The sequence below is a fragment of the Amblyraja radiata genome, chromosome 8 (genome assembly GCF_010909765.2).
Source record: "Amblyraja radiata isolate CabotCenter1 chromosome 8, sAmbRad1.1.pri, whole genome shotgun sequence".
In the NCBI taxonomy this organism is placed as follows: domain Eukaryota; kingdom Metazoa; phylum Chordata; class Chondrichthyes; order Rajiformes; family Rajidae; genus Amblyraja; species Amblyraja radiata.
The window spans coordinates 74,419,493-74,445,327 of record NC_045963.1 but is presented as its reverse complement, the minus strand read 5'-3'; the positions used below and the strand labels follow the sequence as shown (position 1 = coordinate 74,445,327).

At 47.5% G+C, this 25,835-nt stretch overlaps 1 protein-coding gene across 1 annotated transcript in view; it reads right to left on the bottom strand.

The window, feature by feature from the left end:
- Positions 1–25,835, bottom strand: part of plcb1 (phospholipase C beta 1) — a gene marked incomplete at its 5' end in the record, with an annotated part of 446,201 nt that overhangs the window by 40,951 nt on the left and 379,415 nt on the right. The window contains 7 exons of the mRNA XM_033026421.1: positions 2,723–2,780; positions 14,558–14,647; positions 14,745–14,821; positions 18,331–18,511; positions 19,758–19,977; positions 22,030–22,083; positions 22,188–22,320. Coding sequence (XP_032882312.1) covers positions 2,723–2,780; positions 14,558–14,647; positions 14,745–14,821; positions 18,331–18,511; positions 19,758–19,977; positions 22,030–22,083; positions 22,188–22,320 — 813 coding nt within the window. The remainder of the gene's footprint in view (positions 1–2,722; positions 2,781–14,557; positions 14,648–14,744; positions 14,822–18,330; positions 18,512–19,757; positions 19,978–22,029; positions 22,084–22,187; positions 22,321–25,835) is intronic.

Below are 25,835 nucleotides of genomic sequence, written 5' to 3'. Positions count from 1 at the left end.
CTCCCGAGGGAGGCAGCGGGCAATGCTCCTCTAGTATCTACGGTGTAATCCGTTCCAGAGATTGATCCGCTCCCTTTGGTGTAATCAGTGTTGTAGGGAACAGTGTTTTATAGCATCGATCACTTCACATATTTAGTTAATATTATTGTAAACTGCAGCTCAATAAAATGGCGTCATGTCATACCCATGTCATACTAGGCTTTTTTCGCAGAGTGGCGCATCTTGCTCTGCTCTATAATCTTTGCTCACAACTACAATAATTGAGATGTTTTCAAGACTGATAATTTCTTTTGTGAGATCATAAGCCACGGGCATTTGTGTAAAGCAAGGTTCAAACCAGAGGCCATCATTTTGCAATAGTTAAAGTGTCTGATTTTCCTTTCGAGATGTGACATTGTTTATGGGTGCGTCAAAGAAAAATAGTCCTCAGCTTCAGGACCTGGCTCCCTCTAGTGGGCAGCTGGCTGATTGCATTTTATACCCTTCCAGCAGAATATTACCGACCATCACAAAAATAAGACACAAAGTGCTGGAGTAGTTTTTTTTTAGTTTTAGAGATACAGCGCGGAAACAGGCCCTTCAGCCCACCCAGTCCGCGCCGACCAGCGATCCCCGCACACTAACACTATCCTACAGACACTCTGGACAATTTACAATTTTACCCAAGCCAATTAACTTACAAACCTGTACGTCTTTGGATTCAAGATTCAAGAGAGTTTATTGTCATGTGTCCCAGATAGGACAATAAAATTCTTGCTTTGCTTCAGCACAACAGAATATAGTAGGCATGAATACAGAACAGATCTGTGTGTCAATAGACAATAGACAATAGGTGCAGGAGTAGGCCATTCGGCCCTTCGAGCCAGCACCGCCATTCAATGTAATCATGGCTGATCATCCACAATCTGTACCCTGCTCCTGCCTTCTCCCCATATCCCCTGACTCTATTTTTAAGAGCCCTATCTAGCTCTCTCTTGAAAGCATCTGGAGAACCTGCCTCAACTGCCCTCTGAGGCAGAGAATTCCACAGACTCACCACTCTCTGTGAGAAAAAGTGTTTCCTCGTCTCCATTCTAAATGACTTACTCCTTTTTCTTAAACTGTGGCCCCTGGTTCTGGACTCCCCCAACATCGGGAACATGTTTCCTGCCTCTAGTGTGTCCAAGCCCTTAACAATCTTATATGTTTCAATGAGATATCCTCTCATCCTTCTAAACTCCAGAGTGTACAAGCCCAGCTGCTCCATTCTCTGAGCATATGTCAGTCCCGCCATCCCGGGAATTAACCTTGTAAACCTACGCTGCACTCCCTCAATAGCAAGAATGTCCTTCCTCAAATTAGAGGACCAAAACTGCACACAATACAGGTGTGGTCTCACTAGGGCTCTGTACAACTGCAGAAGGACCTCTTTGCTCCTATATTCGATTCCTCTTGTTATAAAGGCCAACATGCCATTCGCTTTCTTCACTGCCTGCTGTACCTGCATGCGGACTTGGTGGGCCAAAAGGCCAGTTTCCTCGCTGTATCTCTAAATTAAACTAAACTAAACTAAACCACCCTCTGAGTGGAAAAAAAAGTTGCCCCTCAGGGTCCTATTAAATTTTGTCACTTGCTTTGAACCTATGGCCTCTGGTTCTTGATTACTCTATTCTAGGCGAGAGACATTCTTGGAAAATGTTTTTCGGATCCAAACATGTGAAGGGAAAATGTCCTTTCCCACAGTTGCTGAAGAGTTAATACATTTATGTAAAGCTTTTTTTTATATTATCAAAGTAACACTGACTGGATTAAGTGTAATATTTCTAAAACTCGAAATCCTTCCAAGGCCTGCTTCTTGGAATCAGAGAAGTCCATGGACACAATATGATACTGAAAGTCAACAAAAGTTTGATAACTTTTTATCTCAAATGCACATTCATCCTTCAAATGGCACCAATGAATGTTATGCACACAATAAAGATAGATAAAGATAAAGAGAGTCATAGAGTGATACAGCGTGGAAACAGGCCCTTCGGCCCAACTTGCCCACATGTCCCATCTGCACTAGTCCCACCTGCCCGTGTCCCCCTAAACCTGTCCTATCCATGCACCTGTCTAAAAGGTTTCTGAAACATTGGGATAGTCCCAGCCTCAACTACCTCCTCCTCAGACAGCTTTGTGTAAAAAAGTTAACCCTCAGATTCTTATTAAATCTTCCCCCCCCTCACCTTAAACCTGTGTCCTCTGCTCCTCGATTCCCCTACTCGGGGCAAGAGACTCTGTGCATCTACCTGATCTAGTCCTCTCATAATTTTATATACTAAAGCGTTCCTGTAACATACACAGAGTTTGGGCAACATGGTAGCACAGCAGTAGAGTTGCTGCCTTACAACGGCAGAGACCGAGGTTCGATCCATGCTGTCTGTACAGCTTTGTACGTTCTCCCCAGGACCCGCATGGGTTTTCTACGAGATCTTCAGTTTCCTCCCACACTCCAAAGACGTACAGGGGTTTGTAGGTTAATTGGCTTGGTTTAAGTATAAATTGTCCCAAGTGCGTGTAGGATAGTGTTAATGTGCGGGGATCACTGGTGGGCTGAGGGGCCTGTTTCCGCGCTGTATCTCTATACTAGACTAAAAAAACTAAACGTGCGATTGGATCAACCTTCTGATAAAAACAAATAATCATTCAGTGACACAGAGCTTCAGGTGGGGAAGACACAATGAAAATAGTTCCAACTTACCCTTTTGATAGACTGCACCACTTCATGGATGTAAGATCTTATAATCTCTGTCTTTTCCCTGCAACAAGACATAAATTAGTCGCATATTCCCCGTTAGATGCGGAATAGATTTGCGTTTGATAATGAATGAATGAATGAATAAGTTTATTGGCCAAGTATGTTCACATACAAGGAATTTGCCTTGGTGCTCCGCTTGCAAGTACCAACACGACATACAGTAACAATTAAGAATGACTCATAAAACATTAAACATTAAGGATAAAACATTACAGTTTAAACATGTGAATGAAATAAAATACCAGAGCAAAAGGAGGCTACAGACGTTTGGTTATTGAGTAGAGCTACTGCTCGTGGATAAAAGCTGTTTTTATGTCTGGCTGTGGTGGCTTTGACAGTCCGGAGTCGCCTTCCAGAGGGAAGTGATTCAAAGAGTTTGTGGCCAATCTACGGTGGCGGCATTAGAATTGGACTATCATCGCCTGTGGCAGGTTGTGCTTCCTCAGCTGCCGCAGGAAGTACATCCTCTGTTGGGCCTTTTTGACTGTGGAGTCGATGGTGGCCCCCCACATTTCAGGCCCTTGGAGATGATGGTTCCCAGGAACCTATTGGTGTATTATTCTTGCGTGTACCGAGATGCAGTAAAAAGCATGGTTTGCGTGCTATCCGGTCAAATCGCAGACTGACACAAGGTGCTGGAGTAACTCAGCGGGTCAGGCAGCATCCCGGGAGAACGTGGATAGGTGTGTTCCGGGAATGCCGCTTGATCCGCTGAGTTACTCCAGCACTTTGTGTGTGTGTGTGTGTTTTTTTCATGATCCAGCATCTGCAGTTCCTTGTTTCTGCAAAGTGTATTGAACATGAGTACGAATCAAACCATACGGATGGTACATTTAGGATAATGCAGAGAGAAAGAGTGCAGGTCCACCACCGACTTTCCGGCAAATGGTGGTCCGGCACTTCCTTTAATCCGGATAAAATGATGGGAGCGCACTTGAATTGGGATGTGTGTCCCCCTCCCCCCCCCCCCCCCCACCTGAAAGTGTTGTAGAGTCTTTATAGAGTCATAGAGCGACACAGTGTGAAAATGGGCCCCTCGGCCCAACTTGCCCACACCCACCAACATGTCCCAGCTGCACTCGGCCCACCTGCCTGCATTTGGCCCAATTCCCTCCAAATCTGTCCTATCCATGCACCCGTCTGAACTGTTTCTTAAACGTTGGGAAACTACCTCCTCTGGCAGCTCGTTCAAATACCCCCATCATCATTTGTGTGAATATATAGAATTATAGTGTACAACATCCAATCGTTTCAGGCGCAGAGGAAAAGTGAAAGGTCTGCAAAGGGGTAGGTTGGAAGATCAGGACTACACCCTAGCTTATATGAGTGTAGTCTCGATCAATTGATGCTGTCATACTTTTTTTCACGTGGTTCCATTAATCTGTGGCAGGGCAATGTACAGTTGAATTCACGGATCCCCGATAGATCAAATTGGGTGTGCTGTCTCAAACGCCAACAGCCAAATCCTTTGTGGCAAAGTTATTGACAAGATACAAACTTCCAAAGAATTCATCGTTCATTCATCACCGTTGAAGACATTAGTGACGCAGTGGCGCTGGCTTCCGACGGGAACGGTGACGGACGCACCACACGTCTCTGTCCTCCAGTTCCTGCCGACTTCCGCCGCTGGAAGTACAGGATTTTGATGTGTGTGTGCTTTGTCATCATTCCTTACAATGCCGTGTACGACAGTGATCGCAACTTCTACTGAAGTGTGGATGGCCGTTGGCTCGCTAGGAGCTTATCCGCCCTTTGACAGGTCTTGTGTTTGGTCCTGCTGGGGGTCCACAGCCCCCTCCTCACCTGGCAAACCAGGTGGGGGAGACGGTTTAGTCGCCGACTATCTGACCATGGAGCAGGTAGCACGGGATTACATGGTACCCGTGGACTGGGGGGAACTCCCCCCTGACCCGACCTTCCGAAGATAGAACCATTGATTATTTCAAACTATCTGGTTGGGGATGGAAGGTGGGAATGGGATTAAGTGCCACAGGGAGATTATAGGGTGGCACGGTGGTGCAGCGTTAGAGTTGCTGCCTTACAGCGTCAGAGACCCAGGTTAGATCCTGACTGCGGGTGTTGTCTGTGTGGAGCTTGTACGTTTCCCCCGTGACCGTGTGGTGACTCTAGGTGCCCTGGTTTCCTCCCACACTCCAAAGACGTGCAGGTTTCAAGAGTGTATTCAAGAGAGAGTTGGATTTAGCTCTTTGGGCTAACGGAATCAAGGGATATGGGGAAAAAGCAGGAACGGGGTACTGATTCTGGATGATCTGCCATGATCATATTGAATGGCGCGTAGGGCCGAATGGCCCTCCTGCGCCTATTTTCAATGTTTCTAGGTTTACAGGTTAATTAACTTCCATTTAAAAAAAATCACGTTGGCCCTAATGTGTGTAGGATAGTGCCAGTGTGTAGGGTGATCGATGGTCAGCGTGGACTTGGTGGGTCGAAGGGCTTGTTTCTGCGTTGTATCTCTAAAGCCTAAAGATTAAAATAATCAAATGATGATTAAATATGCCAAGCTATTAATGATGGATTTAATAAATCAATCCCAACCCTTCATCAATGATCCATCTGGACAATTATGTGGAACAGTCGAGATTCCTGATCCCAGGAATGAGTGGGTTAACATATGATGAGCGTTTGACGGCACTGGGCCTGTACTCGCTGGAGTTTAGAAGGATGAGGGTGGACCTCATTGAAATGTATCGGAGAGTGATAGCCCTGGGTAGAGTGCATGTGGAGAGGATGTTTCCACTAGTGGGAGAGTCTAGGACCAGAGGTCACAGCCTCAGAATTTAAGGACGTACCTTTAGAAAGGAGACGAGGAGGAATTTCTTTGGTCAGAGGGTGGTGAATCTGTGGGGTTCTTTGCCACAGATGGCAGTGGAGGCCAAGTCAATGGATATTTTTAATGCAGCGATAGACAGATTCTTGATTAGTGCGGGTGTCAGGGGTTATAGGGAGAAGGCAGAAGAATGGGGTTGAGAGGGAGAGATAGATCAGCCACGATTGAATGGCGGAGTAGACTGGATGGGTCGAATGGACTAATTCTTCTCCTGTCACTTTTGAAAGCTTGAACATTGCATAAAGCCCCAGTTTTATCCGTGAATTCTAAAAATCGTGTTGAGCCCTTGGGCCAATGCGATACAAGCATTATTTGTTCCGCATGCAATCTAATCACGCACCAGGGGCAGCTCGTTGACTTCCCATATCGTGGGCTGTTGCACTGTGCAACTGAACAGATGCATTGCTGGGGCTAAAGTACAGTGGATGCTTTCCAGAGACGGAGCGCTGAAAATCACATCACCGTTCCCATAGAAACCGGCCTAAGAGTGGAAAAAAAAAATCCCTCTGCGCAAAATGAAAACAAACCCAACTAAACCTCTCTCCCTCCCTTTTAGTGAACCGCAGTTTGTTTTAGATGCTCGATATGAATCAGCTTCTCGCATTTAACTCAAATACAGGACTAATCCCGCTGAAATTTAGAAACATAGAAAATAGGTGCAGGAGTAGGCCATCCGGCTCGAATGGGCCAAAATGCAGGGAGCAGATTCATATCGAGCATCTAAAACAAGATTAGATGCGCTTAAATGGAGGGGGGAGTGGTTTAGTTGGTTTTGTTTACATTTTGCGCAGAGGAATTTTTAAAATAATATTTTTAAAATAATCGAGAATCAATGTATCTCTGCCTTAAAAATATCCATTGACTTGGCCTCCACAGCCGTCTGTGACAAAGAATTCCACAGATTCACGACCCTGTGACTGAAGAAATTCCTCCTCATCTCCTTCCGAAAGGAACGTCCTTTAATTCTGAGGCTGTGCCCTCTGGTCTAAGACTCTCCCACCAGTGGAAACATCGTCTCCGCATCCATTCTATCCAGGCCTTTCACTATTCTGTAAGTTTCAATGTGGTCACCCCATCATCCTTCTAAACTCCAGCGAGTACAGGCCCAGTGCCGTCAAACGCTCATCATATGTTAACCCATTCATTCCTGGGATCAGGAATCCCGACTGTTCCACATAATTGTCCAGAGGGATCATTGATGAAGGGTTGGGGATTGATTTATTAAATCCATCATTAATAGCTTGGCATATTTAATCATCATTTGATTATTTTAATCTTCAGGCTTTAGAGATACAACGCAGAAACAAGCCCTTCGACCCACCAAGTCCACGCTGACCATCGATAACCCTACACACTGGCACTATCCTACACACATTAGGGCCAACGTGATTTTTTTTAAAATGGAAGTTAATTAACCTGTAAACCTAGAAACATTGAAAATAGGCGCAGGAGGGCCATTCGGCCCTTTGCGCCATTCAATATGATCATGGCAGATCATCCAGAATCAGTACCCCGTTCCTGCTTTTTCCCCATATCCCTTGATTCCGTTAGCCCAAAGAGCTAAATCCAACTCTCTCTTGAATACACTCTTGAAACCTGCACGTCTTTGGAGTGTGGGAGGAAACCAGGGCACCTAGAGTCACCACACGGAAACATCGTCTCCGCATCCATTCTATCCAGGCCTTTCACTATTCTGTAAGTTTCAATGAGGTCTCCCCATCATCCTTCTAAACTCCAGCGAGTACAGGCCCAGTGCCGTCAAACGCTCATCGTATGTTAACCCATTCATTCCTGGGTTCAGGAATTCTCACTGTTCCACATAATTGACCAAAGGGATTTGGCACATCAATGATCGGTGATGAAGGGTTGGGGGATTGCCGTATTAAATCCATTATTAATAACTCTGAATATTTACTCTGCTGTGCCCCCATCAACATTGCAGTATTTAAATCTGTACATATCCTTCATTTTAGGGCAGGGGTCGGCAACCTTGTTCTGCATTGGGGCCAGGACCCACGTCTGTGAGCGGATGGTGGGCCACATCTATCGCCATAGTTAATAAATGGAGGTAATAATTATACATACTAACTAAATTAGTAATTAGTAATAATACATACTAATAATACATACATTAGTGTGACATGGTGTTGTTTTTCGCATTAGTTTCCACGTGTTTTTCAATTAGTTTTCTGCAGTTCCCAGATCCCTCGCATGCCCTGGGACTGGTTGCAGTTCCCAGGTTGTCCACGTGCCCCGGGACTGGCTGTAGCGCCCATGTCGCCTGCGACCCACGGGACTGGCTCTAGCGTCCAGGTAGCGAAAACTAATTGAAAAAAAGACGCCTGCAGGCCGGATGATTTCGGGTTTACGGGCCGGATCCGGCTCGTCGGTTGCCAACCCCTGATTTAGGCTTTGGAGATACGATGGAAAAATATGCCGTTCGGCCCACCAGGTCCAGGCTGACCAGCGATAACCCTGAACACTAGCACTATTCTACACACATTAGGGACAATTTAATTTGTTTTACCAAAGCCAATTAACCTATAAACCTGCACGTCTTTGGAGCACCCGGAGAAAACCCACACGGTCACGGGGAGAACGTGCAAACTCCACACAGACAGCACCCGTAGTAAGGATCTAACCTGGGTCTCTGGCGCTGTATGGCAGCAACTCTACTGCTGCGCCACCATGCTGCCCTATAATCTCCCCGTGACACTTAATCCCATTCCAGCTACCATCCCCAACCAAATAGTTTGAAATACTCAAGCATTCTTTCTTTGGAAGCTTGTATCTTGTGAATAAGTTTGCCACAAAGTATTTATATTGTTTTGTTTAGCGGAATAGTTTAGTTTAGAGATTTTAGTTTAGATCTCTATGGAAACAGGCCCTTCGGCCCACAGAGTCCATGCTGGCCATCGATCACCCGTTCACACACACAATGGATTTTGGCCATCATTGTATTAAACATTTGGTTCTTGGCATCTGAGATCGCACAACCAATTTGATTTATAGGGGATTATTATTTTAAAGAATAAAAGTTTGGCTCGAATGGGCCGAATGGCCTACTCTTGCACCTATTTTCTATGTTTCTAAATTCCAGTGGGTTTAGTCTAATGTTTAATGCGAGAAGCAGATTTATATTCAATATGATCATGGCTGATCGTCCAGAATCACTACCCCGTTCCTGCTTTCTCCCCATATCCCTTGATTTTGTTAGCCCCAAGAGCTATATCTAATTTGAGTAGATAAATCAGCTCCAGGAACATGAGAGGCCAAGAAGAGATTCTTGAATCTTTTATTTGACAACTGTTTAAATGGGTAGATTCATTTAGCGATGTAATTTCCACCAAAAATAAAAATGAAATTAAAGATAGACACCAAAGGTGGAGTTGCTGCCTCACGGCGCCAGAGACCCGGGTTCGATCCCGACTACGGGCGCTGTTTGTACGGAGTTTGTACGTTCACTCCGTGACCTGCATGGGTTTTCTCCAGGTGCTCCAGTTTCCTCCCACACTCCAAAGACGCACAGGTTTGGAGGTTAATCGGCTTGGTATAAATGTAAGATTTATTTTTCACACAGAGAGTGGTGAATCTGTGGAATTCTCTGCCATAGAAGGTAGTTGAGGCCAGTTCATTGGCTATATTTAAGAGGGAGTTAGATGTGGCCCTTGTGGCTAAAGGGATCAGGGGGTATGGAGAGAAGGCAGGTACAGGATACTGAGTTGGATGATCAGCCATGATCATATTGAATGGCGGTGCAGGCTCGAAGGGCCGAATGGCCTACTCCTGCACCTATTTTCTATGTTTCTATGTTTCTATCCTTAGTGTGTGTAGGATAGTGTTAGTGTGCGGGGATCGCTGGTGGGCACGGACGCGGTGGGCCGAAGAGCCTGTTTCCGCCTATATCTCGAAACTAAACTAACGCTAAACTAAACAAAAAGCTGGAGTAACTCAGCGGGTCAGACGGCATCTCTGGAGAACAGGAATCGGTGTCTGAAGAAGGGTCTAGACCCGAAACGTCACCCATTCCTTCTCTCCAGAGATGCTGCTTGTCCCGCTGAGTTACACCAGATTTTTGTGTCTACCTTTGGTTTAAACCAGCATCTGCAGTTCCTTCATATACATCATTCCTGCCCAGCTTGGGATAATGAATGCTGATGTTACAACACTTCAGATCATTCTGTCCTCTTGAAATATTTTTCATATGAATAGCAGCGACCTTCTAAGGCATTCCTCTGGAGATTTGTGAAATATGTTTTGCTGGGAATTCTCCATTTCGTGTTTTGACCTCAAAAAGCTGCATAAACACTTGGAGAGCAACATTAAAAGGACATTCATGGCATTTCTCCAGGGATTGTGCAGTCCAATCAGTCACATAGTGGGCGCAGCGGTAGAGTTGCTGCCTCACAGCGCCAGAGACCCGGGCTCGATCCTGACTACGGGCGCTGTCTGCACGGAGTTTGGACGTTCTCCCCGTGACCTGCGTGGGTTTTCTCCGGGTGCTCCGGTTTCCTCCCACAAAGACGTACAGGTTTGTCGGTTCATTGGAGTTTGTACGTTCTCCCCATGAACTTCTGGAAAATTGTACACCGAATAGTGGAGAGTGAAGACTCTGCATACGCCACATGCCCCACCACGCGCCATGCGCGCGTCACCACGCGCCAACCAATTTTGGGGGAGTCCAGAACCAGGGGCCACAGTTTAAGAATAAGGGGTAAGCCATTTAGAACGGAGACGAGGAAACACTCTTTCACACAGAGAGTTGCGAGTCTGTGGAATTCTCTGCCTCAGAGGGCGGTGGAGGCCGGTTCTTTGGATGCTTTCAAGAGGGAGCTAGATAGGGCTCTTAAAAATAGCGGAGTCAAGGGATATGGGGAGAAGGCAGGAGCGGGGTACTGATTGGGGATGATCAGCCATGATCACATTGAATGGCGGTGCTGGCTTGAACGGCCAAATGGCCTACTCCTGCACCTGTTGTCCATTGTCTCTTGTCCCCAGTGTGTGTAGGATAGTGTTGGTGTGCGGGAATCGCCGGTCGGTGCGGGCTCGGTGGGCTGAGGGGCCTGTTTCCGCACTTTAACTCTAAACTAAACTAAACTAACTATCAGGATCACTGACTAAAACATTTAGTTCTTGTGTGGGAGTGTCACAATGCTGGAGGTAATTATAACAATGCAACATGTAACATGCAGTGACTCATGGACACTGAACTAATGTCCGTAATTATTCACAGACCAGTTTAACCCTTGCAATAAAACAACTATTTTAAGCACCGCTGAAACGAGAAAGATTTCTCTTTGCAGAAACAGAGAACTACAGATGCTGGTTGACACCAAGGATAGAAGGGCTGGAGTAACTCAGCGGGTCGGGCAGCATCTCTGGAGATGATCTAGTTAGCACGCAACAAAAGCTTTTCACTGCATCTCGGTACACGTGGCAATAAACAAAACTAAATTAGAGTCATGGGTCACCATCTGAAGAAATGTGTAACGAGGAACTGCAGATGCTGGGTTAAATCGAAGGTAGACACAAAATGCTGGAGTAACTCAGCGGGACAGGCAGCATTTATGGAGAGAAGGAATGGGTGATGTTTTGGGGTCGGGACCCTTCTTCAATCAAATTGAATCAGGAGGACTGTAGAACAAGTTGTTGTCACCTTCCCCTCAGCTAACAATGGTCCATTCTACATTCTCCTTTGAGCTTAGTCCCCTTTGATCTCTTGTTTTCACACCTTGCCCTTCTGTATCTCTAACCTCGACCCGAAACATTGCCTGTTACTTCTCTCCAGAGATGCTGCCTGTCCCGCTGAGTTACCCCAGCCCTTGGTGTCTTCATTTCCATAGGTTTAAGGTTGAAGGTGGAATTCTCTGCCTCGGAGGGCGGTGGAGGCCATTTTCTCTGGATACTTTCATGAGAGAGCTAGATAGAGCTCTTAAAGATAGCGGTGTCAGGGGATATGGAGAGAAGGCAGGAACGGGGTACTGATTGTGGATGATCAGCCATGATCACATTGAATGGCGGTGCCGGCTCAAAGTGCCGAATGGCCTACTCCTGCACCTATTGTCCATTGTTTAAGGTGAAGGGGAAATGATTTAATAGGAATCTGAGGGGTGACTTTTTCGCACAAAGGGTGGTGGGTGTATGGAACGAGCTGCCAGAGGAGATGCCAGACTGATTCCTGGGATGTCAGGACTTTCTTATGAAGAAAGACTGGATAAACTCGGATTGTACTCACTAGAATTTAGGAGATTGAGGGGGGATCTTATAGAAACTTACAAAGTTCTTAAGGGATTGGACAGGCTAGATGCAGGAAGATTGTTCCCGATGTTGGGGAAGTCCAGGACAAGGGGTCACAGCTTAAGGATTGAGGGGAAATCCTTTAGGGCCGAGATGAGAAAAACATTTTTCACACAGAGAGTGGTGAACCTCTGGAACTCTCTGCCACAGGAGGTCATTGCCAGTTCATTGGCTATATTTAAGAGGGAGTTAGATATGGCCCTTGTGGCTAAAGGGATCAGGGGGTATGGAGAGAAGGCAGGTACAGGATACTGAGTTGGATGATCAGCCATGATCATATTGAATGGCGGTGCAGGCTCGAAGGGCCGAATGGCCTACTCCTGCACCTATTTTCTATGTTTCTATGTTTCTATGATTGAGGCAGGGATTATCCCAACGTTTAAGAAACAATCAGACAGGTACATGGATAAGACAGGTTTGACAGATGGGCCAAACGCGGACAGGTGGGACTAGTTCAGCTGGGGCATGTTGGCCGGTGTGGGCAAGTTGGGCCGAAGGGCCTGTTTCCACGCTGTATCACTCTCTGACTCTATTTGAAAACCGCAGTTGCGTTAAGTGGGGGAGCCTGCTGGCTTTCACAAGCAAGAGATGGAGCCAAACATAAAGTGCTGGAGAAACCCAGAGGGGTCGGGCAGCATCTGTGGAAGGGTAAATGTAGACACAGGGAACTGTAGGTGCTGATTTGCAACAAAAAAAGAGGGAAACTGCTGGAGGAATAGCTAGATGACATTTCGGGGCAAGAGTCCTCAAACAGATTGATACCACACGGCTAAAATTGTTCAAACATTTCTCCCTGGATTGAAGCTGGAGCAGGACATTGTGGAGTTGGAAGCGCTTAAGAACTGGGGCAGCACGGTGGCGCAGCGGTAGAGTTGCTGCCTCACAGCGCCAGAGACCCAAGTTTGATCCTGACTATGGGTGCTGTCTGCACGGAGTTTGTACCTTCTCCCCGTGACCTGCGTGGGTTTTCTCCTAAGCTAGTTGCTATTGGTATAATTGTAAATTGTCCCTAGTGTGTGTCGGGTAATGTTAGTGGGCGGGGATCGCTGGTCGGTGGGGATTCGGTGGGCCAGAGGACCTGCCTCCGCACTGAATCTCAAAACTAAATTCCTCGACTACAATATCATTTTCTTCTTTATTTCCATCTTTCTCTTTGTCATAGAGTCATACAGCGTGGAAACAGGCCCTTTGGCCAAAAGCAGATATGCTGAAAGAATGGAGCGACTGGGCTTGTATACTCTGGTATTTAGAAGGATGAGAGGATATCTTATTGAAACATATAAGATTATTAAGGGTTTGGACACGCTAGAGGCAGGAAACATGTTCCCGATGATGGGGGAGTCCAGAACCAGGGGCCACAGTTTACGAATAAGGGGTAAACCATTTAGATAATAGACAATAGGTGCAGGAGTAGGCCATTCGGCCCTTCGAGCCAGCACCGCCATTGAATGTTGTCATGGCTGATCATCCACAATCAGTACCCCGTTCCTGCCTTCTCCCCATATCCCCTGACTCCGCTATTTTTAGAACGGAGATGAGGAAACACTTTTTCACACAGAGAGTTGTGAGTCTGTGGAATTTTCTGCCTCAGAGGGCAGTGGAGACCGGTTCTCTGGATGCTTTCAAGAGAGAGCTAGATAGGGCTCTTAAAGATAGCGGAGTCAGGGGATATGGTGAGAAGGCAGGAACGGGGTATTGATTGGGGATGATCAGCCATGATCACATTGAATGGCAGTGCTGGCTAGAAGGGCTGTATGGCCTACTCCTGCACCATTTGTCTATTGTCTATTGTCAGACCAACATGTCCCATCTACATGTCCCAGCTACCAGCATTAGGCCCATATCCCTCCAAACCTGTCTTATCCACGTACCTGTCTAACTGTTTATAAAACATTGTGATAGTACTGACACTTTCCATGCTTTGTCCGTCCCCTTATCCCTTCCAGCTCTTCCTTCCACCGCCCCAACCCTCCACAGTCAGTCTGGGGAAGGGTCCCCACCCATAACGTCACCTATGCATGTTCTCCAGAGATGCTGCCTGACCCGCCAAATTGCTCCAGCACTTTGCACCTTTTCCCTAGTGTGGGTGTAGGTTTGTATTGGTGCGGACTCGTTGGGCCGAAGGGCCTGCTTCCGTGCTGTATCTCTAAACTAAACTAAAAACGAAAAGGTCATAAGGAATAGGAGTAGAATTAGGCCATTCGGCCCATCAAGTCCACTCCTCCATTCAATCATGGCTCATCTATCTCTCCCTCCTACCCCATTCTCCTGCCTTCTCCCCATAACATCTGATACCTGCACTAATCAAGAATCTATCTATCGCTGCCTTAAAAATATCCATTGACTTGGCCTCCACAGCCTTCTGTGGCAAAGAATCCCACAGATTCACCACCCTCTGACGAAAGAAATTGTTCCTCATCCCCTTCCGAAAAGAACGTCCTTTAATTCTGAGGCTGTGACCTCTAGTTCTAGACTCTCCCACTAATGGAAAGATCCTCTCCACATCCACTCCATCCAGGCCTTGTTCCTTGTGTTCTACATCTAATGGGTCAGATCAAGCTGCCCTTCAAAGAAACTTAATTGACGATCCCAACAATTTTCATGCGCGTTGATGTAAAGACTGAAAGACTCACTCTTCCATTTGGTTCTTCTCCTTCGATTTCACCTCGCCGATCTTCTCCTGACGCTTTTTGTCCATTTTCTTCTTCAGTTCCTTCTTCTCCCTGCAAGACAATAAAAAGGCACGCGTTTGTCGTCTCAAACCTCCGGCAGAGATTGGGAAGTCAAGATGGCCGCGCGTCCGCGGGTAGCGGTGCTCACTTTTCACAGAGTTCTTTCAGCTTCTTCAGCTGGTTGGTCTGACATTCCTCGGCCACTTCGGTGAGCTTTTGCACCAGCTGTCAGAAACAAAAAACACAACGCACTTATCAATGGACGCCGAACCTCCTGGCAGAGCCTCTTGTCATCGTCATCGAGTGATGCAGCGTGGGAACAGGCCCTTCGGCCCAACTTTGGGGTGGAGATTGACAGATTGACAAAATGTAGTTGAGGTCAGTTCATTGGCTATATTTAAGAGGGAGTTAGATGTGGCCCTTGTGGCTAAAGGGATCAGGGGGTCTGGAGAGAAAGCAGGTACAGGATAGTGAGTTGGATGATCAGCCATGATCATATTGAATGGCGGTGCAGGCTCGAAGGGCCGAATGGCCTACTCCTGCACCTATTTAAAAAAAAAAATATATATATATATATTCTTGATTAATACGGGCATCAGAGGCTATGGGGGAGAAGGCAGGAGAATGGGGTTAGGAGGGGGAGATAGATCAGCCATGTCTGAAGAAGGGTCTCGACCAGAAACGTCACCTATTTCCATCGCTCCGTAGATGCTGCCTCACCCGCTGAGTTTCGCCAGCATTTTTGTCTACCTATGATTGCATGGCGGAGTAGACTTGATGGGCCGAATGGCCTAATTCTGATCCTATCACTTATGAACTTTACGAAATAGGACTGGCTTAGATGGGACATCTTGGTCAGCATAGAACAGTTGGGCCGAAGGGCCTGTTTCTGTGCTATTTGACTATTATTGTTCCATGATAAAAGGATATTGAATCCCAGAATTTGATTTTATTGAAGTTTCAGAGCCTTTCATCTTGCAACCTGTCAAAAAATAAAACCACTTTCACCCTTGGCCTTTCTTTCCCACTCTAAGTGTATTGACATCGCCTTGCTTCACTGGCCTTTGATTTCCCCGTCTTATTTAACTTTGCTCTGCAGCCTACGCACAGTAAATCACAAAAGACTTTCCCTCAAAAGCTTTTTAGTTTCGTTTCGTTTAGAGATCCCAGCGCGTAAACAGACCCTTCGGCCCACCGGGTCCGCGCCGACCAGCGATCTCCACACGCTACACACTGTCCCACACACGCTAGGGACAATTTACAATTTTTACCGAAGCCAATTGACCTACAAACATGTACTGTTGTTGGAATGTGGGAGGGAAAATATCCACTGACTTGGCCTCCACAGCCTTCTGTGGCAAAGAATTCCACAGATTCACCACCCTCTGACTGAAGAAATTCCTCGTTATCTCCTTGCTAAAGGAACGTTCTTTAATTCTGAGGCTGTGACCTCTGGTGAGTGTGGGAGTTTTCTCCGGGTGCTCCGGCTTTCCCCCACACTCCTAAAGACGTGCAGGTGGGATAACAGAAAGCTCGTGTGAACAGGAGACCGACTGAAGGACCTGTTTCCACTCTATATCTTTCGATCAATCATTCAATGAAGCAATGGAGCGGCTGGGCTTGTATTCACTGGAATTTAGAGAGCGGGAGGATGAGAGGGTATCTTATTGAAACATATAAGATTATCAAGGGATTGGACACGCTAGAGGCAGGAAACCACAGGCTGCCACAGAAAGTAGTTGAGGCCAATTCATTGGCTATATTTAAGAGGGAGTTAGATGTAGCCCTTGTGGCTAAAGGGATCAGGGGGTCTGGAGAGAAGGCAGGTACAGGATACTGAGTTGGATGATCAGCCATGATCATATTGAATGGCGTTGCAGGCTCGAAGGGCCGAATGGCCTACTCCTGCACCTATTTTCTATGTTTCCATGTTTCTATGAAACATGTTCCCGATATTTGGGGGGAGTCCAGGACCAGGGGCCACAGTTTAAAAATAAGGGGTAGGCCATTAGAACGGAGATGAGGAAACACTTTTTCACCCAAAGAGTTGTGAATCTGTGGAATTCTCTGCCTCAAAAGGCAGTGGAAGCCTATTCTCTGGATACTTTCAAGCGAGAGTTAGATAGAGCTCTTAAAGATAGCGGAGTCAAGGGATAAGGGGAGAAGGCAGGAATGGGGGACTGATTGTGGATGATCAGCCATGATCACAGTGAATGGCGGTGCTGGCTCGAAGGGCCGAATGGCCTACTGCACGTATTGTCTATTGTCTATTGGCTCAGTAAGCAATTGAAATAATCAAAATTGAAATAGATTAAATACACATATGGTGGTGCAGCGGTAGAGTTGCTGCCTTACAGTGCTTACAGCTCCCGAGACCCGGGTTCAATCCTGACCACGGTGCTGTCTGTACGGAGTTTGTATGTTCTCCTCGTGACCTGCATGGGTTTTCTCCGGGATATTCGGTTTCCTCCCACACTCCAAAGACGTTTTGGAGGTAAATTGGCTTTGGTAAAAATTGCAAATTGTCCCTAGTGTGTGTGGGATAGTGTTAGCGTGCGGAGATCGCTGGTCGGCGCGGACCCGGTGGGCCGAAGGTTCTGTTTTGCACGCTGGATCTAAAAACTAAACTAAACTAAAAAGCTTTTGAGGGAAAGTCTTTTGTGATTTACTGTGCGTAGGCTGCAGAGCAAAGCTAATGAAGTCGAGGAAATCAAAAGCCAGTGAAGCAAGGCGATGTCAATACACTTAGAGTGGGAAAGAAAGGCCAAGGGTGAAAGTGTTTTTATTTTTCACAGTTTGCAAGAAGAAAGGCTCTGAAACTTCAATAAAATCAAATCAGGGATTCAATATCCTTTTATCATGGAACAATAATAGTCAAACAGCACAGAAACAGGCCCTTCGGCCCAACTTGGCCACACCTACTATGATGTCCCATCTAAACTAGTCCCAATTGCCCACATTTGGCCCATATCCCTCATAGAATTAAAGATAGACACAAAATGCTGGAGTCACTGTGCGGGACAGGCAGCATCTCTGGAGAGAAGGAATGGGTGATGTTTCAGGTCGAGACCCTTCTTCAGACCCGAAACGTCACCCATTCCTTCTCCCCAGAGATGCTGCCTGTCCCGCTGAGTTACTCCAGCATTTTGTGTCTATCTTCGGTTTAAACCAGCATCTGGAGTTCCTTCCTGCAACATCCCTCATAGAACTAGTGTGAACGAGCGTTTGACCTCAGTGTGGACTGGAAGGCTTGTTTTCATGCTGTATCTTTCAATGTGTATCAAATCACGAGGGGAATAGATGGGGTGGATGCACAGAATCTCTAGCCCAGAGTAGGGCAATCGAGGAACAGAGGACAAAAGTTCAAGGTGAAGGGGGAAAAGATTTAACAGGAATCTTTTTCACACAAGGGTTGGTTGGTGTATGGAACAAGTTGCCAGAGGAGGTAGTTGAGCAGGGACAGTTAAGAAACAGGTGGACAGGTACATGGATAGGACACGTTTGGAGGGATGTGGACCAAGCGCAGGCAGGTGGGACCAGCGTAGCGGGGACGTTTTGGCCGGTGTGGGCAAGATGGGCTGAAGGGCCTGTTTCCACGCTGTATCGCTCCATGACTCCAATCAATCAAACAACTCAATATGCAATTGGAATAATGAAAGATTAAATGCACATGTTAAAAAACTTATACTTCCTTACCGATGGGAAATAAATAATTGTACGGCACTTGGCCCCACCTGTTTAACATGTTCCCGCTTCTGGTACTTTTCACTGTAATACTGCTCCTGCCTGAGGTTCAGAAGCTGCTGCTGTTGCTGGTCCTTCAGCTCGGCTAGTTTCTGTGTCATGTCTGCATCGAGGGCGGCAAGTTCTTTCTCAATCGTTGAGCCGGTGTGATCTGGACTTGCCGATTCAGGTCTGTCACAACAAACGCAAATCAAAAATCTACTTACACGGGTCAAATCAAAAAACCTTGCAAGATGTGTTCTCCTCATCACAAAAGCACTGATACAGCATTGCATTCTTGATTCTTGATGGGTTAGATAGAGCTCTAGGGGCTAGTGGAATCAAGGGATATGGGGAGAAGGCAGGCACGGGTTATTGATTGGGGACGATCAGCCATGATCACAATGAATGGCGGTGCAGGCTCGAAGGGCCGAATGGCATCCTCCTGCACCTATTTTCTATGTTTCTATGTTTCTCTGATTCGTACGGGTATCGGGGGTTATGGGGAGAAGGCAGGAGAATGGGGTTAGGAAGGGGAGATAGATCAGCCATGATTACCAGCGCCTTATAGAGTCTCAACATTACAAACAGGGACCTAGGCTCTATAAGGCGCTGGTCAGCCCGCATTTGGAGTATGGTGAGCAATTGTGGGCCCCATATCTGAGGAAGTATGTGCCGGCTCTAGAGAGGGTCCCGAGAAGGTTTACAAGAATGATCCCAGGAATGAGTGGGTTAACCTAGGATGAGCGTTTGTCGGCACTGGGCCTGTACTCACTGGAGTTTGGAAGAATGAGGGGGGACCTCATTGAAACGTACAGAATAGTGAAAGGCTTGGATAGAGTGGATGTGGAGAGGATGTTTCCACTAGTGGGAGAGTCTAGGATTAGAGGTCATGGACTCAGAATTAAAGGGCGTTCTTTTAGGAAGGAGATGAGGAGAGATTTCTTTAGTCAGAGGGTGGTGAATCTGTGGAATTCTTTGCCACAGAAAGCTGTGAAGGCCAAGTCAGTGGATATTTTAAAGGCGGAGATAGATAGATTCTTGATTAGTACGGGTGTCAGAAGTTATGGGGAGAAGGCAGGAGAATGGGGTTAGGAGGGAGAGATAGATCAGCCATGATTGAATGGTGAAGTAGGCTTGATGAGACGAATGGCCTAATTCTGTTCCTATCTCTTATGACCTTTTAGTTTTTAGCTTAGTTTAGAGAAACAGGCCCTTCGGCCCACCGACACAAACCTACGCCCACACTAGGGACAATTTACACATACACCAAGCCAATTAACATACAAACCTGTACTTCTTTGGAGTGTGGGAGGAAAACAAAGATCTCGGAGAAAACCCACGCAGGTCACGGGGTGAACGTGCAAACTCCGTACAGACAGCACCCGTAGTCGGGACGGAACCCGGGTCTCATTTGGAAACACTTTGAGGCACTCACCTCTTCTTGCCGTCTTTCTTTGCCGATTTCTCCAGGACTACTCTGCGCCTCAGGTAGTCGTTCTGAAACTCGCTGGACTTGGCCGTGTGCTCCTTGATCAAGTCGGTGGTTTTCTTGTGGTGCTTCTTCACCAGCTCCTTCATCTCCTTGTAGTGCTTCTTCTGCAGTTTCACAAAGGCTTTCTGTTGCCTCAGCTCCTCCACCGTCTGGGCCTCCACCTCTGCCGTGACAAACGGAGACCGCGTTACCACCGCACCCGCACACACCTTGTTTTCAACGCCCTCCGCTCTGCCTCTCAGTGAGACGGCTTTGTGCATCCGCTCGGACGGCTGAGTTCAACTCATCATCATCACAATCCCACCTTGGTGATAACTTCACCTCTCCCACCCATTCCCGCACTGATCTTTCTGTCCTGGGCCCTCCTCCATTGTCAGAGTGAGGCCCAGCGCAAATTGCAGCAACAGCTCCTCATATTTCGCTTGGGTAGCTTACACCCCAGCGGTATGAGTAATTGCCCTGTCCCACGGTACGAATTCATTCCAAGAGCTCTCCCGAGTTTGCCCTGATTCGAACTCGGAGATTTACGGTAATGGCCGCTCGTCGGTACTCGGGGCTCTCGTGGACATTTTTCAACATGTTGAAAAATCTTCACGAGTCTTCCCGAGCTTACCTGCCATTAGCGAGTCTTCCCGAGTACCTGCCGTTAGCGTTACGAGCCGCTAAGAGACGTCCCCGAGCTCCGACGTACCCGCTACGTTCATTCTACGTTCATTCTACGTGCTTACCACGAGTTTGATTTTTTTTAAACTCGGGAGAGCTCTTGGAATGAACTCGTACCGTGGGACAGGGCTATAGCCCTGGCTTTCCCTCTCTCTCCCAGTCCCTCCCCCATCCCAGTTCTCCGGCCAGTCTGACTGTCATTCTGATTTCATTTTATCTCTGTGTGCTTCGTTGTCACCTTCACTGAGCTAACAATGATCTTAGTTTAATTTAGCTTAGTGATACAGCGCGGAAACTGGCCCTTCGGCCCACCGAGTCCGCACCGACCAGCGATCCCCGCACACTAACACTATCCCACACACACCAGGGACAATTTTACATTTATACGTTTATACCGAAGCCAATTAACCTACAAACCTGCACGTCTTTGGAGTGTGGGAGGAAACCGGAGATCTTGGAGAAAACCCAGGCAGGTCACGGGGAGAACGTACAAACTCTGCACAGACAGCACCCGTAGTCGGGATCGAACCCGGGTCTCTGGCATTTTCGTGCTGCACATCCAGTCTACATTTTCCTTGATCGCCGTCTCCGTCTCCTTTCCACACCTTACCCTTCCTTATCTCTGTGACTCCCTCTCCCCTTTCCCTCATCCTGAAGAAGGGTCTCGACCCAGAAACGTCACCCATTCCTTCTATCCAGAGATGCTGCCTAATTCCAAATTTGTTAGGTAGTTTAGTTTATTGCTAGTTCTGTTTGTTGCCGCCTCACAGCGCCAGAGACCCGGGTTCGATCCTGACTACGGGCGCTGTCTGTACGGAGTTTGTACGTTCTCCCCGTGACCTGCGTGGGTTTTCTCTGAGACCTTTGGTTTCCTCCCACACTCCAAAGCCTGGTGTAAATGTAAATTGTCCCTAGTGTGTGTAAGGTCCTGTCCCACTTCGCGATTTTTTCGGCGACTGTCGACATCATCGACTGACGTATCAGGTCACCGATAAAGTCGTGGCGGTGACGTGGCGTGGTGACGTGTTGACGCGTGGTGTCTCCGCAAACGACGCAACATTTTTTGTTGTCGCCGCTGGATTTTGAAACGTTCAAAATCTTTCGGAGACCCTGAGACGTCAGCCAATGACGCCGGCAGTCGCCGAGAAAAATCGCCAAGTAGGACAGGCACTGTAGAATAGTGTTAATACGCAGGGGTAAGTGTACGGTTTGGACTCGGTGGGCCGAAGGGCCTCCCGCTTCCCGCGCTGCATCTCGAAAGTAAACGACACCAAACTTCAATGTCTCGGTGTACAATCCAGATAAATGTGGTCTTGTCTTTGGATTTCGCGACAGAAACCCGCTCGAACTGCGGCGCTAACGTTAATATCTTACCCGAAGATCGACGCAAAAAGCTGGGAGTGACTCAGCGGGACAGGCAGCATCTCCGGAGAGAAGGAATGGGCGACGTTTCGGTTCCCGAAACGTCACCCATTCCTTCTCTCCAGAGATGCTGCCTGTCCCGCTGAGTCACCCCGGCATTCTGTGTTTACCCGAATCACTTACAACTCACCCGACAGAATGTTCTGAACCAGATCCTCAGCTTTCCCGGTTGGTTTGACTGCAGCTAACACACAATGAGAAAGAGATTGTTTTCATTTAACAGAGCGGCCAATTGTTACTCGAAAGGATTATTGCGCGACTGCTCGTTGAACCGCGTCGGAGCCTTACCTGGGGCGGGTTGACTTTGGGTAACGTGCGTGGGCGGTTTGGGCGTCAGTCCGGGGGTGGGGCTCACTCCGTTCTCTGCGGGAGATGGCTTCGGATCGGCGTTGGGCTCCGAGGGGACATCACCCGATTCCGTCTGTGGGCGAAGTGACACACACGCCGCTTGTCATCAGTGGTAGGAGCACACTCATCTCCCTGCTACCTTCAGGTAGAAGGTACAGGAGCCTGAAGACTGCAACAACCAGGTTCAGGAATAGCTACTTCCCCACAGACATCAGGCTATTAAACTTGGCTCGGACAAAACTATGAACATTAATAGCCCATTATCTGTTATTTGCACTTTATGAGTTTATTTATTCATGTGTTCTATATTTATATATTCTATATTTATATAGAAACATAGAAAACAGGTGCAGGAGTAGGCCATTCAGCCCTTCGAGCCTGCACCACCATTCAATATGATCATGGCTGATCATCCTACTCAGTATCCCGCACCTGCCTTCTCTCCATACCCCCTGATCCCTTTAGCCACAAGGGCCACATCTAACTCCCTCTTAAATATAGCCAATGAACTGTGGCCTCAACTACCTTCTGTGGCAGAGAATTCCAGAGATTCACCACTCTCTGTGTGAAAAATGTTTTTCTCTTCTCGGTCCTAAAAGACTTCCCCCTTATCCTTAAACTGATGACAAGTGGCTTGTTCTGGACTTCCCCAACATCGGGAACAATCTCCCTGGTATAATGGTATATGGACCCACTGATCAGTCTGAAGAAGGGTTTTGGCCCGAAACTTCGCCTATTTCCTTCGCTCCATAGATGCTGCTGCACCCGCTGAGTTTCTCCAGCATTTTTGTGTACCTTCGATCTTCCAGCATCTGCTGTTCCTTCTTGGACCCACTGATCTGTTTGTAGTCAACCTACTATGTTCTACTATGCCTCCTACTATGCCTACTATGTTCTGTTCTGCTGAAGCAAAGCAAGAATTTCATTGTCCTATCAGGGACACATGACAATAAACTCTCTTGAATCTTGAATCGTGAATTGGTCCACTCGGCCCATCAGGTCGACTCCTATCTCTCCCTCCTGATGTTACCCGAAGATTTTGTTGTCCAACCAAACCCATTAAAAACTGTGCAGGAAGGAACTGCAGATTCTGGTTTACTCCGAAGATGGGACACAAAATGCTGGAGTAACTCAGCGGCTCATTAGGTGATAGGAGCAGAATTAGGCCATTTGGCCCATCAAGTCTACCCCACCATCCATTCGTGGCTGATCTATCTCTCCCTCCCAGCCCCATTCTCCTGCCTTCTCCCCATAACCCCCGACACCCGCACCAATCAAGAATCTATCTGTCTCTGCCTGAAAAATATCCACTGACTTGACCCCTCCACAGCCTTCTGTAATCTATCCTTCTGTATAATCTGAGCCGTTCAGCGCTCTGAAAAACAGCTGCCGCTGTGGAAAGAAAATCACAGAGACAGACACAAAATGTTGGATAAACTCAGCGGGACAGGCAGCATCTCTGGAGAGAAGGAATGGGGTGCAGGAAGGAACTGCAGCTGCTGGTTTAAACCGAAGATAGACACAAAATACTGGGGTAACTCAACGGGACAGGCAGCATCTGTGGAGAGTCTGAAGAAAGGTCTCGACCCGAAACATCACCCATTCCCCCTCGCCAGAGATGCTGCCTGTCCCACTGAGTTACTCCAGCATTTTGTGTAAACCAGCACCTGCAGTTCCTACCGGCAAAAAAAAACCCCCAAAAAAAAACAAAGCCATTTCATTTTTTTGGGGTTTTCAGACTAAAAAATCCGGTTAGCTTCTTTGGACAACACTCTGGAGATTGGTGAGAAGCTTGGAAACAGAACCATCCTTTCTACGGTGCAGGATGGCAAAACGCAGTTGCTCACAAAAGGAGAGAACAACTTCCCTGGTCAACTCGTCCCTTCCCACCCAAACCACCCCCTCCCCAGGTACCTCCCCCTGCAACCGCAGGAGATGCAACACCTGCCCCTGTACCTCCCCCCCTCAACTCCGTCCAAAGACCCCGACAGTCATTTCAGGTGAGGCAGAGGTTCACTTGCACCTCCTCCAACCTCATCTACTGTATCCGCTGTTCCAAGTGTCAACTTCTCTACATCGGCGAGACCAAGCGCAGGCTCGGCGATCGTTTGGCTGAACACCTCCGCTCAGTCCGCATTAACCTACCTGATCTCCCGGTGGCCCAGCACTTCAACTCCCCCTCCCATTCCCACACTGACCTTTCTGTCCTGGGCCTCCTCCATCGTCAGAGTGAGGCCCAGCGCAAATTGAAGGAACAGCACCTCATATTTCACTTGGGCAGCTTATGCCCCAGTGGTGTGACTTCTCTAACTTAAAGTAACTCTTTCTTTCCACCTCTCTCCATCCCTTCCCCTTCACAGTTCTCCGACCAGTCTGACTGTCCCTGGTTACATTTTATCTCTGTTTGCTTTGTTGTCACCTTCTCCTAGCTAACAGAGATCAATTCTACATTTTCCTGGATCTCCACCCTCTTTGATGTCTCGTTCTCACACCTTGCACTTCCTTATCTCTGCATCTTCCCCTCCCCTGACTCTCGGTTTGAAGAAGGGTCTCAGCCCGAAACGTCACCCAATCCTTCTCTCCAGAGATGCTGCCTGTCCCGCTGAGTTACTCCGGTATTTTGCATGTCTCTGGGACAAGTTTGTAAAATCCGTCTCAAATAACACAGCCGGTACATAGAAACATAGAAAACAGCCAGCACCGCCATTCAATGTGATCATGGCTGATCATCCAGAATCAGTACTCCGTTCCTGCTTTCTCCCCATATCCCTTGATTCCGTTAGCCCTAAGAGCTAAATCTAACTCTCTCTTGAAAACATCCCGTGAATTTGCCTCCACTGCCTTCTGTGGCAGAGAATTCCACAGATTCACAACTCTCTGGGTGAAAAAGTTTTTCTTCATCTCAGTCCTAAATGGCCTGTCCCTTATTCTTAAACTGTGTGACCTCCTGGTTCTGGACTTCCGCCGAAATGGGGAACATTTTTCCTGCATTTAGCCTGTCCAACCCCTTAAAAAAAATGTATATGCTTCTTTAAGATCCTTCTAAATGATTATCCTTATTCTGAAACTGTACATTATAGATGACACCGTACCTCCACTCTGCTGGTCACTGCGTAACCGTGGTTGCGTGGGGCGATTTTTCGGAGCATGCTTTTACATTCTATATCGTCTCGAGTCCCACCTTCACTGCTCCCAGGTGCAGCTTAACCCTGGCGACACCAGAATGCTGGGGACACTGTTGTCAAATCCACAGTAGCCCACACACACACACACGTCCCTTCAAAACAGTCGCCCGCTCTCCTCAGGTCATTCGGCTCCTGTGATGGCTAAAGTCTGATGACCGGTTGCTACGGCAACTGATGGAAGTGGCCCTCTCTGCGCTTGGTCCTCTCTGTTACCCAGGCAGCTCCCCTCTTAGTCACCGATAATTACAGGCAATAAGTGGCGGATGAAATACAACCGCACGTTCTGAAGATGACTCTCCACCCGAAAAAAAAAGGTTCCTTCTCGCCAGAGACGCTGCCTGTCCCGCTGAGATACTCCAGCGTTTCGCCTCTGTCTCCAGCCCTTCTGTGTGGGGCCACTTGC